The sequence below is a fragment of the Gorilla gorilla genome, chromosome 5 (assembly GCF_029281585.2).
Source record: "Gorilla gorilla gorilla isolate KB3781 chromosome 5, NHGRI_mGorGor1-v2.1_pri, whole genome shotgun sequence".
NCBI classification, from domain to species: Eukaryota; Metazoa; Chordata; class Mammalia; order Primates; family Hominidae; genus Gorilla; species Gorilla gorilla.
In genome coordinates, this window is record NC_073229.2 from 161,049,981 (window position 1) to 161,064,017 (window position 14,037).

The 14,037-nt window shown below is 39.4% G+C and overlaps 1 protein-coding gene across 2 annotated transcripts in view; it reads left to right on the forward strand.

The window, feature by feature from the left end:
• Window positions 1-14,037, forward strand: part of PEX7 (peroxisomal biogenesis factor 7) — a 93,853-nt gene that overhangs the window by 34,296 nt on the left and 45,520 nt on the right. For both annotated transcript variants that reach the window (XM_019028688.3, XM_055391198.2), the window contains exons 6-7: window positions 9,620-9,726; window positions 12,869-12,982. In XM_019028688.3, coding sequence (XP_018884233.1) covers window positions 9,620-9,726; window positions 12,869-12,982 — 221 coding nt within the window. The remainder of the gene's footprint in view (window positions 1-9,619; window positions 9,727-12,868; window positions 12,983-14,037) is intronic.

Sequence of the window (14,037 nt, forward strand, 5' to 3'; positions counted from 1 at the left end):
CCTGAAATAATCCTTTGTGGTGATTTACAAATATTAGTCTACTTAGTACTTTTTAAAAGATTCAAAGTTCTTCTTCCACTCTGCAAAAATATTGGAATGAGTTGGGGTGTAGTAAAAAGTCAATGCAAGTTGCAGAACTCTCACTGTGCCTTAGCCATTTCAGAGACAAGAACATTTACTCACTGAGCTGTGTACCATGCGTTTGTAAGCAAATGCAGTGCTTAGATCTTCTTTGCTTCACTTGTTTTCATACATTTCCTATAACACTTGTGTATTCTTTTACATTACCGAATGCCTTACATAGCCAAACACGAAAATATTTTTGATTGTTATTATATAAGATATGGGAGTAACCATCTTATTCAAATTTTTAAAACATATATGAGTTCATTTTGATGGTTGAGAAGGACGCTGCTGGTGAGTCAGTCAGATATTTATTGAATGTCCATCATTTACTGGAGATTCAGTGAGGAAGACAACAGATGGAGTTCCTGCCCTCTTAGAGCATATAGTCCAGTAGGAAAGAGGAATGCTAAGACAAAATCTAGAAGCAGCTAGTGATGAAGACTGTGAAGTTCTTTAAGGAGAGGTAATATAGCACAGTGGTCAGGAACAAGGATTCTGGAGCTGGACTGCTTCAGATCAAGTTCTGCTTTCCTGCTGTTAGGAGACTTTCTTTGGTCATGCCATTTAAACCTCTGTCTCCTTATTCCTCATTTCTAAAATCAGGGTGATAATGGTATCCACATCATGGAGTTTTGAGGAAGATTAAGTGGCTAATGTGCATAAAGGGCTTAGTTAGAACAGTGACTGGCAGAGTAAAAGCTCTGTGAGCATTACCTCTTTTTTTTTTTTTTTTTTTTTTGAGACAGGGTCTGGCTCTGTTGCCCAGGCTGGAATGCAGTGGTGCCATCTCAGCTCACTGAAACCTCTGCCTCCTGGGCTCAAGCAATCCTCCCACCTCAGCCTACTAGCTAGGGCCACAGGCGTGCGCCACCACCCAGCTAATTTTTGTATTTTTGGTAGAGACAGGGTTTCACCGTGTTGCCCAGGCTGGTCTAGAACTCCTGGGCTCAAGCAATCCTCCCACCTTCAGCCTCCCAAAGTGCTGGGATTACAGGCATGAGCCACTGCACCCAACCTTAAGTATTACCTGTTGTTATTAACACGTGTGCCCAGAATTCTGTGGAAATGTATAAATGGATTCCTGAGCTTGTCAGGGTTGGCTGGTCAGGTCACTTCCCTGAAGAAATAGTCTAAGCTGCTGCCTTATGAACAAGTAAGAGGAAATGGGAAGTGGGAGGCAAAAGTTGGAACATGGAGAGAACAGAGCATATTTGAGGACCATCAGAATGGCCTCTGCAGTGTATATGTGCTGTAACAGTGGACAGTTAGTGCTTATCTAAGAGCTAAAACTCTTGGAGCTCTAGGATAATTTGCTCTAGGTAGATGCTGGAATGCATGGTTGTATAGTAACATACTAGTCCAGTGATTCTAGAATCTGGCTAATCATCAGAACCATTGGGAGAGCATTAAAAAACAGCAGCAGAGTTGTGGGCTTCATCTTAAGTCTTGCTGAATAAAAAGACAGAATACCCCTGGGAGATATATTTTTAAATCCCAGCTGAATCTAGTGAGCAGCCCAATTTGGGAAGCACTGTACTAGTCTATGGAATAGCTGTGTTTGAGATGCCAAATTGACAGCTTAGTTCTATTTGAGGTAATGGGAATTGCATGTCTGTTTTCAAAGGAATATACTCAACTCTTTTTTAAAAAATCTACAGAATGGTTTCAGTGCCGAATTCAGAGAAGTGGTTGCTTTAGTTGGAGAACTGCTTAGTTTTTTCTCAGTTTTGCTAGTGAGTTTATCTTTATTAATTCTCTTGCTTTGTCTTCTTGCTTACGGACGAGTGCTTATTATAAAACATAACATAATCTTTGCATAAAGTAATCCCAATGGCAAAGTTTGTAGTGTGGAACCCATAGTTGTAAAATACTTGATTTTCGTAGTGGAAGCTTATGTGATAGGCAGTCAAGATGTGTTTTTATGTCTAATCCTGTTGCACACATGTAGTTAAGTATATCTTTCAACAGATTACAACAATTTATATTTTAAGATAATACATGAGAACGTAGCATTTAGTTTGCTCCAAGAATTTAGTCATCTTCGAAGTTGTATAGTTTTGCAAATCTAGCATCAAATTAGTTACCATTAGCTAAGCTAAGACAGGCCAAAATGGGGGAAGTTTTTAGAGAACTACCAGTAGATCTAGATTTACCTTCCATAGCAGAGTTGCCTAAAGACATTGCATTTTGCCTAATTCATGATTGTTGTGTTAGTACAGACATCATATTTCTAAATTATATGAGATAGAAGGGAAGAATATTTGAGCTTTTTTTATGAAGAGGATTAATATGAAGTAAATTATCTTTGGAATCATGAAAACTAAATTATTGCTGTCACAGACTCCATCTAGTTGCGTAAGTCATAACCATGCCTGAATGTGTGGGATCCAGTAGTTAAAGCAAACCTCGTTCTACTGTAAGAAAAAGTCATATTACATCTGAGAGGCACAAGGCGTTTCGGTTAAGTTATATTGGCCCCAAAGTACCCTTTTGCTACTCAGTTCACTTCCCAGTTTTAGACTCTTATGTTTACACTCATTCTCCTTATGCAACTTCCTCGTACCTGCTGCAATTTGAAATTAGACACAGTAACAGCCAGCACTTCCTCGCCCATATTGTACATTTAAATTCACTGGTTCTGGCCAGGCACAGTGGCTCACATCTGTAATCCCAGCACTTTGGGAGGCCAAGGTGAGCGGATCACTTGAGGTCAGGAGTTTGAGACCAGCCTGACCAACATGGTGAGACCCCATCTCTACTAAAAACTCAAAAAAATTAGCCAGGCATGATGGCGGGTGCCTGTAATCCCAGCTACTGGGAGGCTGAGGCAGGAGAATCGCTTGAACCCTGGAGGCAGATGTTGCAGTGAGCCACTACACTCCAGCCTGGGTGACAGAGTTAGACTCTGTCTCAGAAAAAAAAAAAAAAGAAAAAAAAAATTCACTGGTTCTGTCAGTGGCAGGTCTGCAATTGATAAGAGAAGCTGGCAATTCAGGTGAGTCTATGGCACCATCACAGGGCCCTGATAAATGTCTGCCTGTCAATGAAAGGCCAGTTGTCTAGAAAATTCAATTGAAAAAACAACAGAAATACAGAAGTCCTGGCAGCTGAAAGAGCTGAATGAGTCATTGTACCATTTGGTCATTAGGTCTCCTTCCTACCTGGAAAACAAAATGGCGAGGATGAAGTGCCAAATGGTTACATCAGGAGTTGCTGTCAAGGAAGTGGAATTCTCAGCTCCTGCCCAGCAGTCTTCACATTTTTGTGCCCATTAAATTAACTGCAAGAGGGGACAGCTCAAGCCATGGCTCTTTTTTTTTTTTTTTTTTAAATATTGCATGAAAGTGGTGGTGTGAATTGAACAGTGAGAACACATGGACACAGGAAGGGGAACATCACACACCGGGGCCTGTTGTGGGGTGGGGGAAGGGGGGAAGGATAGCATTAGGAGATATACCTAATGTTAAATGACGAGTTAATGGGTGCAGCACACCAACATGGCACATGTATACATATGTAACAAACCTGCATGTTGTGCACATGTACCCTAAAACTTAAAGTATAATTAAAAAAAGAAAAAAAAAAAAGAAGGTGGTGGTGTGGAACAAAACCTCCCAACCTTTGTTATTGTGTTTTTTAATCTTTTATTGAAGTATAATACACATATTGAACAGTGCATAATCTTAGTATACAATTTGGTGAATTCTCACAATGAACACATCCTTGTAACTGGCACCCAGGTGAAGAAACAGAATGTTCCCAGAGGGCCTCCTCCCATCCTTATAGTCGCTTCTCACCACGTCCCACCCCAGGTGACCACTGTGTGGCCTTCCAATAACATGGATTAATGTTGCCCATTTTCATACCTTTGTTACTGGTTTTTTTCATGCAACATTATGTCTTGTGAGACTCATCCATGTTATTCCTACAATAACAGTTCTTAATCTCCTAGTCTGCATTCATTGTAATGTTTTGGTACTTTTAAATTATTTATTTTTATTTTTTGAGACAGAGTCTGGCTCTATCACCCAGGCTGGAGTGCAGCGGCACAATCTCGGCTCATTGTAGCCTCTGCCTCCTAGGCTCAAGCAGTCCTCCCACCTCAGCCTCCTGAGTAGCTGGGACTACAGGTGCATGCTACCAAGCCCGACTAATTTTTGTATTTTCTGTAGAGACAGGATTTCACGGTTGCCCAGGCTGGTCTGGAACTCTTAAACTCAAATGACCTGCCTGCCTTGACCTTCCAAAGTGCTAGGATTACAAGTGTGAGCCACCATGCCTGACCTGTTTTCGTACTTTAAGTCAGTTCATATACTCATATCTTATTAGGGTGAACCCAAGCTCATTGATCTTGAGACAATGCTATAGCTATAGCAGAATTTATACTTTTAACCTAGTATTAGATATAAATTCCTGAAAGTTAGTATATATTATTTAGGCATTTTGTATGTTTTAATGGAAGCTTTGAGCTTAATCAAATGGTTTTCTTTGGAGCTAGTTTCAGGAGACTGAAGCTTTAGGAGAATACCCTTCGCTCCCTTATGATAAAGAGTGATTTCCTTTGCCTGCAAGTGATAGAACTGGGACTATGTTAGATCTTTGTGAAATTTGTTAAAAAGCATACTCCAGAAAGGGAAGGGCTGTTTGAAAGGCCCCAGGACACATTCTGTTTCTCATCTGGACTTTTCTCTACTTGTTGACTTGACTCTGCAGACTGGCTTTCTCCACACAGTGAGACACATGGCAACTAGTGGCTCCTGAATTTATGTATATATAAATATACATAAATTCACTATGTTTATATATATATATATTCAGTGTATAATGCAGCGTGACATCCACGTCACCCTGCATTATACACTGAAGGCTGGAGAAGGTCATGAGAGATCATTTCATCAAAGCTATATATATTTTTTTTTCTGTATTTATATATATAATATATTTTATATATATATATAGTTTTGTGTTTTTTTGAGACAGAATCTCGCTCCATTGCCCAGGCTGGAGTTAAGGGGCGTGATCTCAGCTCACTGCAACCTCCACCTCTGGGGTTCAAGTAATTCTTATGCCCCAGCGTCTTGAGTAGCTGGGATTACAGGCATGTGCCACCATGCCTGGCTAATTTATTTATTTATTTTGTATTTTTAGTAGAGACAGGGTTTTGCCATGTTGGCCAGGCTGGTCTCAAACGCCTGGCCTCAAGTGATCCACCTGCCTTAGCCTCCCAAAGTGCTGGGATGACAGGCATGAGCCATATTTTATGTTTTTGAGACAGGGTCTTATTCTGTCACCCAGGGTGGAGTACAGTGGTGTGATCATGGCTCACTGCAGCCTTGACCTCCCGGACTCAAGCAGTTCTCCTACCTCAACCTCCGGAGTAGCTGGGACTACAGGTGTGTGCCACCATGTCTGGCTAATTTTTAAATTTTTTGTAGAGCTGGAATCTCACTATGTTGCTCAGGCTGATCTCGAACTCCTGGGCTCAAGTGATCCTCCTGCCTTAGCCCCTTAAAGTGCTGGGATTACAGGTGTAAACCATCATGCCCGGCCTCCTGAATTTTATAAGTTGTAAATGCTACCATAAGAGGACAGACATTATTTTTTCAGTTATAATTCAGAAAAATCCCAAGTACCTGCCTTTGACCTTTCAGCTGTAGTCAAAGCAGGGAATGAGGTACTGTGGTTGGTCTTGCCTGGACCTGCCTTTGGTCAGTCAATTGTGTTGAGGTGTAAGTCTTTATAGAATCACTTGGTGAGAAAAGGACATGCTGTTCCTAGAAAAAGGGTATTTCTGGGCAGGCCAAACACTAGACATCCACGTCACCCTGCATTATACACTGAAGGCTGGAGCAAGTCATGAGAGATCATTTCATCAAAGCTATTTGGAATTCTAGAAGCAGATTCTACTGACTAGTGGCTAGACCACAGACAGTGATTATAATGAGGGCCGTTGGAGTTATTTGAAGCTCTAACCTGTACCAATTCTGAACAATTTCCTTTTGGTACTTTCAAACTTATCATTCATTTTTCACAATGAGATATGTTGTCACTAGTGGGTCCTGAATTTTATAACTTGTCAGTTCTGCCATAGAAGAGGGACTGACATTATTTTTCAGTTGTAGTTCAGAAAAATCCCAAGTACCCTCATTTGGCCTGTCAGCTGTGGTCTGAGCAAGGAATGAGGTGCTATGGACGGAGGTACCATCCTTAGCTAGGTCCAAAAATGTTTGTTACTCTCATCTATCAAAGTGGTTTTCAACCTTTTTTTAATGTAGCAGGACAGTATTTTTAAATCAAAAAAGGAAAAAAAAATCCTACATACAAAGCAGTAGTAGTACATATTTATGGATCCATAAAAATGTAATAGAAGTATTACCAAAATGCAAACTAAAGGGCTGCGGACCAAATTCATGACTGTTGTGGCCTCTGGGCAGGGAGGATGGGAAGTGGTATTGAAAATATAATAGAAATTTTTCTCCGATTTACAGAAAAAGTAATAACAGGGCTGGATGCAGTGGCTCACACCTGTAATCCCTGCACTTTGGGAGGCTGAGGCAGGTGGATTGCTTGAGCTCGGGAGCTGGAGACCAGCCTGGACAACATGGCAAAACCCCGTCTCTGCCAAAAATAGAAAAATTAGCGGGGGCATGGTGGTGTGCGCTTGTAGTCCCAGCTACTTGGGAGGCTGAGATGGGAGGATTGCTTGAGTCTGGGAGGTAGAGGTTGCAGTGAGCCGAGATCGCATCACTGCACTCCAGCCTGGAAATTAAAAGAATTAAAATAATTCCTCCAGAATTAGCCAACATTGATTGTATGGCATTTGTCCTCCAGCAACACAAGGAGGCAGCAGCGCAGTGTAGTTGTAAAGCTGTAAAGTGCGCATGCTGGGGACCCAGACTCCTTGGGTTCTGGTTCCAGGTCCTGGTTCTGTTGCTTACTATCCTGGGTGAGTTATTTCATCTTTATATGCTGCATTTGTATAGTACTATATTCTTCATTTGTATAGTACTATACAATTACTTTTTATATCTCCAAATTCCTACTTTATGTAGTTGTGATGTTTTTAGAAAAAATATGTATAAAATGCTTAGAACAGTATGTGGCACATTGGAAGCACTCAATAAATATTAACTATTATTATTGGGGGGACATAAATAACTTCTAATCATGGGTATTTTTTCTCATTAAAAAAAACATACATATTGAGAGCTTACTGCATATCTGTGCATATCTGGCACCGTACTCATGCTACTACCTTGTCTCATTTCAGCCTTACAAGGCAGTTATTTTATTGTAGGTAGGAAACTGAAGATCAGCGAAATAACTTGATTAAGCATCAGTGGCCACCAAATGATTGAGCTGGATTAGAACCAAGCTCAGGAACTCCAAAGGCCCTGTTCTTAACCTCTGCATTTCATTACTTGCCAACACAGTTCTTATCTTTCTTAAGCAACTTCCGAAGAAGCCAGGAAAAAATTGCCTAGGATAGCTAAATTTAGCTTAACAATATATGATTTAGAATTGGGAATATAGGAAAATATATGTAGATAAGTAAAAGATACTTTAAAAATTTAGCATTTTTATATACCGTATTTGGCAGTTTCTAGTATGTGTTAGAGACCATGTCAGGTGCTTTACAGAAACGTGATGAAATTCTTAGACAGCGCTGCATGTTGGGCATTCTGTGTCTCCTTTAGAATGAATCAGTCTCAGAGATATTACGTATACTATGCAGGGTATGTATCCTATAACCACAAAATGGCATTCAAGACCCCACCTGCTATCATGCCAGAAACTACATGCTTTTCATTACATGGAACTGGTTTTCTCCCATCATCAGTTGTTTATATTTTACTTTTGAAGTAGGTATATATATTCTGGATTTTATTCATCTTGTCATCTTTTGTTTCCTCATAGTTTAGAAAAACTGGAGGCAAACAACATGTAAAACATTTAATTGGGTGTCTGTGCAGTTAAGTAATGCAAACTGTTTTTGTAATAATGCAAAGTGTAATCTTTAAATGTTTTTAGCTTGTTGGCCAGGCATGGTGGCTCACACCTGTAATCCCAGTACTTTGGGAGGCTGAGGTGGGAAGATTGCCTGAGGTCAGAAATTCGAGACTAGCCTGGCCAACATGGTGAAACCCCATCTCTCTCACTCTTTTTTTTTTTTTTTTTTGAGATAGAATTTCACTCTTGTTGTCTGGGTTGGAGTGCAGTGGCACAATCTTGGCTCACTGCAACCTCTGCCTCCCAGGTTCAAGTGATTCTTCTGCCTTAGCTTGCTTCCCCAGTAGCTGGGATTACAGGCACCCGCCACCACCACGCCCAACTACTTTTTTGTTTAGTAGAGATAGGGTTTCATCATGTTGGCCAGGCTGGTCTCAGACTCCTGACCACAGGTGATCTGCCCACCTTGGCCTCCCGAAGGGTAGAGATTACAGGCGTGAGCCACCACGCCTGGCTAAAACTCCATCTCTACTAAAAATACAAAAATTAGCTGGGCGTGGTAGCACACATCTGTAATCCCAGCTACTTTGGGGGCTGAAGCATGAGAATTGCTTGAACCCAGGAGGTGGAAGTTGCAATGAGCTGCGACCGTGCCTCCGCACTCCAGCCTGGGCAATAGAGCAAGACTCTGTCTCAAAAAAATATCAAAATAAATAAATAGGCTGGGCGCTGCGGCTCACGCCTGTAATCCCAACACTTTGGGAGGCTGAGGTGGGTGGATCACGAGGTCAGACAGTCGAGATCATCCTGGCCAACATGGCGAAACCCCGTCTCTACTAAAAATACAAAAATTAGCTGGGCGTGGTGGTGCGCACCTGTAGTCCTGGCTACTCGGGAGGCTGAGGCAGGAGAATCACTTGAACCTGGGAGGCGGAGATTACAGTGAGCCGATATCGTGCCACTGCACTCCAGCCTGGCGACAGAGTGAGACTCTGTCTTGAAATAAATAAATAAATACATAAAAATAAATAAATAAATTTTTTTAGCTTTTTTTTTGAGGAGAAAAATACACTTATAGCTGGCCCATTAAAATATAGTATACTTGACAATGAAAAGTAAAAAATTCTCCATTTTGGCTTGGTAGACTTTGCCCGCCTTTAGCAGTAAAATTGTTACTCTATTGTTGGTTTGTAGTACAATACACTGGTACAGAGTGATCACTTTATTTCCTAACACGAGAATTTTCAGGGCCTTTCCTGCCTTGAACACACACCAGCTGTGTGTTTAGTCAATGCTGTGTTTATCTCAGCGTGAGATTCAAATTTTCCTCCTAATAACATTATCACGGTGCAACGTCACTTTTTGTATTCCTTCATTTGAATAGTTCCTATACATTATTATGGTTTAAAAAATAAGTCTAAAGGTGGCAATATCCTAAAACTGAAAGCAGTGTATTTTTACTTGACTTATTATTGTGAACACATTATGTCACTGCACATTCAAGTGGTGTGATGGGAAATGATCAAGTCTTCCTTTTTACTAGGTGATCAGACTCTGAGAATATGGGATGTGAAGGCAGCAGGAGTAAGAATCGTGATTCCTGCACATCAGGCAGAAATCTTGAGTTGTGACTGGTGTAAATACAATGAGGTATAGTGTATGGCTCTATCCTATGCTGCTGTCCTTCCTAACGTTAAAATGTTCTGAATTTTATTTGTCTTTGTTTATGTGGACTTTGGTGGTATTCCTGGACCATTAAGTTAAATTCTGTCCCTTTCCTTTCTAATTAATGATTGTGACTGACCTGCATTAGCGTTAATTGGATTTAAGTGCTCATGAAACGGGCAAAATAAGAAACAGAAATTCTCAAAGTTCAACAGTGCAGCCTTACTTGTTTGTTTTGGGAAGCTGCCTTATGTAATTTTTTTCTTTATTGCTCTTAACCCTGCAATTTTGTATCATCTTTTGCTTTTATTTCTTTCTCACTTTGCTAGTCAGGCTGTTGAACTATTGTAATTTGATTTTTAATTTGACAGTCCATCAGTTTTTAAATTTTTCTGTTTCATCTTCCTTTTTAAGCCTAACCAATTTTCATGCCTCTGTAAGATAAGTGTCCATGTGCAACTTTTTTAAAGCTTCAGTTAACCACATGAGCATATGAATCAGAGATAGAAATGGATTAAATATGTGTTAATATGCTACAGTCATGCACTGCATAACAACATTTCAGCCAGTGACAGATTGCATATGTGACAGGGCCCGTAAGATATAATGGAGCTGAAAAATTCCTATTGCCCCCGAAAACCTTCCAGCAGGACAAGATGTGAAGGTAGAAGACAGTGATATTGATAATCCTGACTCAGTGTAGTCCTAAACTAATATGTGTGTGTCTCAGTTTTTAAAAAAAGAGTTTAAAAAGTAAAAAAAAAATTAAATAGGAAAAAGCTTATAAAATAAGGATATAAAGAAAGAAAATATTTTTGTATAGCTCTACAATGTGTTTATATTTTAAGTTTTGTTATTATGAAGAGTCAAAAAGTAAACAAAGCCAGGCGTGGTGGCAGGCTCCTGTAGTCCCAGCTACTCGGGAGGCTGAGGCAGGGGAATCGCTTGAACTGGGAGGCAGAGGCTGCAGTGAGCCAAGATCACGCCACTGCACTCCAGCCTGGCAACAGAGCAAGACTCCATCTCAAAACAACAACAAAAAACTTAAAAAAAATTAGAAAGTTTATGAAGCAAAAAATTACAGTGAGCTAAGGTTAATTTATTATTGAAGAAAGGAAATAAAAAATAAATTTAGTGTACAGTAATGTTCTAGGCCTTTCCATTCACTCACTACTCATTCACTCACTGACCCACCCAGAGTAATTTCCAGTTTTGTAAGCTCCATTCATGGTAAGTACCCTACTACCATTTTTTATCTTCCATACTATATTTTTACTATACCTTTTCTATGTTTAGATACAGAAATCCTTACAATTGTATTACAGTAGCCTACAGTATTCAGTACAGTAACATGCTGGACAGGCATGTAGCCTAGGAGCAATAGGCTGTTTCATCTAGCCTGGGTGTGTAGTAGGCTGTACCACCTAGGTTTGTGTAAGTACACTCTGTGATGTTCACGCAAAGATGAAATTGCCTAATGCCACATTTCTGAGAGCATATCCCCATCATTAAGTGATGCATGACTGTATTTATGTCCCTGAAGTGGTCTGTTGACCGTGACAAATAGGTAAAATGTATGCTTTGTTTTTTTCCCAGTTTTAAATTAATTAAAGTTAACAGAACATTGTATTGGCAGAGTTCTTTAAGTAAAAATAAGTAAAATAAGTTAAAATATAGTACATATACAATGATATTACTCAATCTAAACATTTCAATGCTGATGACTACAGTTTCAAACTCATAAATGAATGTTTCATATTGGAAAATTAATTATGGCCTGTATGTTAGATGTTTGGGAACTCTAAAGAAAGATGCTGATAGACATTTGAGAGTGATTTACAAAAATTATTTTCTAATAACTGAAACTTTTCTTCAAATTAGCTTAAACTAAAGCCCAACATAGTCAGACAATGTTAGGTTGGTGCAAGAGTAGTTGCAGTTCTTGCCATTACTTTCAATGGCAAAAACTGCAACTACTTTTGCACCAACTTAAATCCATTGCTGTTCTGGGTTATATGGGGTGGACTGAGTGTGGACCCAGCACTTGGCCTATTCAGCCAGGACCTCTGGGTTCACTTGGGGCTCTAGATAGCAGAATTTGTAAAGCCGGAATAGATAAGAGACTCACCACTATTTGATTACATTCTTGGATATGATTAGATATCGTATTAAGAATTTTGGTCCAAGAGAGTTGGAAACAATGATTAATTTAGATTTAGAGAACATGGAAAAATTTAATTCATAGCCTTTGCTTTTTCAGATGTGCCTAAATGAACAGACCTCTTGCCTTTTAATGCCTGGAAAAACCTCAGAGTATGTTGAAACCCTTTTTGTTTGTTTGTTTTTTAGAGACGAGGTCTCAATGTTGCCCAGGCTGGTCTCAAACTCCTGGGCTCAAGTGATCCACCGGCCTTGGCCTCCCAAATTGCTGGGATTATAGGAGTGAACCACCGCACCCAGCCTTGAAAACCTTTTTTAAATTTTTATTTTTTTTTTAGAGACAGGGTCTTGCTGTGTCATCCAGGCTGAGGTACAGTGGGGTGATCATACCACACTGTAGCCTCTGACTCTTGGGCTCACACAATCCTCCTGCCTCACTCAGCCTCTCAAGTAGCTAAAATTACAGGTATGTGTTACCATGCCTGGCTAATTTTTTGGATAGACAGGGTCTTGCTTTATTGTCCATGCTGGTCTCAAGTTCCTGGCCTCAAGTGATCCTCCCACCTTTGCCTCCCAAGGTGCTGGAATTCCAGGGAAAACCTTTTGAAGAGAAAGCTGGGCTCATTTGTCAGATAAAATTTTTAATCCCCTATGTATTTACTGCCACTTCTAAAGCTGAATTAGAAAATCCACAATGCTGTTTGGAACTATGCCTTTTCCAGCTGTCTGTAGTGTTCCATCGTGTATATAAAGCATATTGAGTTCTTTTTCTCACAAGTCATATTAGTTTTTTGCTATTAATGTCTATGTTGATTCCTGTCTATACTTGTTATACAACTTCTCAAAAATGACTCCTTGGTTCATATTAAATAGTTATCAGAAAGCAGATGTTGTTTCTAGTAGGAAAGCCTGCATACTGTTTAATTGCAAAGATGTCACAGTTTATGTTTCTCTGAATTGTTTTTAGAATTTGCTGGTGACCGGGGCGGTTGACTGTAGTTTGAGAGGCTGGGACTTAAGGAATGTACGACAACCAGTGTTTGAACTTCTTGGTCACACCTATGCTATTAGGAGGGTGAAAGTAAGTTTTCATCTTTTCTTTTATATGTAGAATAAAATTACATAAATATAATCAATGAAGTGTATATTAAAAAGTGTTCTGGGTTTAGGGATTGGAGTTACTAATTCTTTTTTATATGTGTTTTTGTTACCCAATTAATTAGTAGTGAAAGCTAAAATTAGGCAAAAATATTTGAATAATGATTGAATGAATTTGGGCAATGTAGACATTCAATACTTAAGGTTAAATAAAAATCTTTTTCTCATTTTTTCATCTCCAATGTATTATTTCCTTTAATATATTTTTTTAACTATAGTAATTCACTTTTAGTATTATGTTCTTTATAAGTTTCTAATTAGCGAGAGTCTCTACTTTGTTGAAACAGATGTAAAGAGATGGTTAATTCTTTCTTTTTCCTAACATGATAACATACATGACTGTTCACAGATGTTTGGGATATAGAAAGTTTTCTACTCTGTGAACAGCAGAGGATGAGGTAAATTTTTAATGATGGTCCCAGTAAATTTATCTGGGTTATAAGATGACTTAGGTTGGTTTCCTGACTTTTATATTTAGGCGGGTTCTGCTAAATGACTGTGGAAAACATCTTATTAGGTGACATCTCCCAATGTCATCCTTTTTTTTTTTTTTTACATTAAGGATAAAAAAGTACCTTATTGATTATTTTAATAAGATAATTATGTTATTCCTACTATTTAAAAAATTCTAAAATTTTTTTTTCTTTGTTTTGAGATGGAGTCTTGCCCTGTCACCCAGGCACGATCTCAGCTCACTGCAACCTCTGCCTTCTGGGTTCAAGCTGTTCTCCTGCCTCAGCCTACTGAGTAGCTGGGACTACAGGTGTGCGCCACCATGCCCGGCTGATTTTTTTGTATTTTTAGTAGAGACAGGGTTTCACAGTGTTGGCCAGGCTGGTCTTGAACTCCTGACCTCAAGTGATCTGCCTGCCTTAGCCTTCCACAGTGCTGGGATTACAGGCTGAGTCACTGTGCCTGGCCAAAAATTCTAAATTTTTAGTTAAGTTAATATTTTAAGTTTCTCTGGCTGCAATGCAA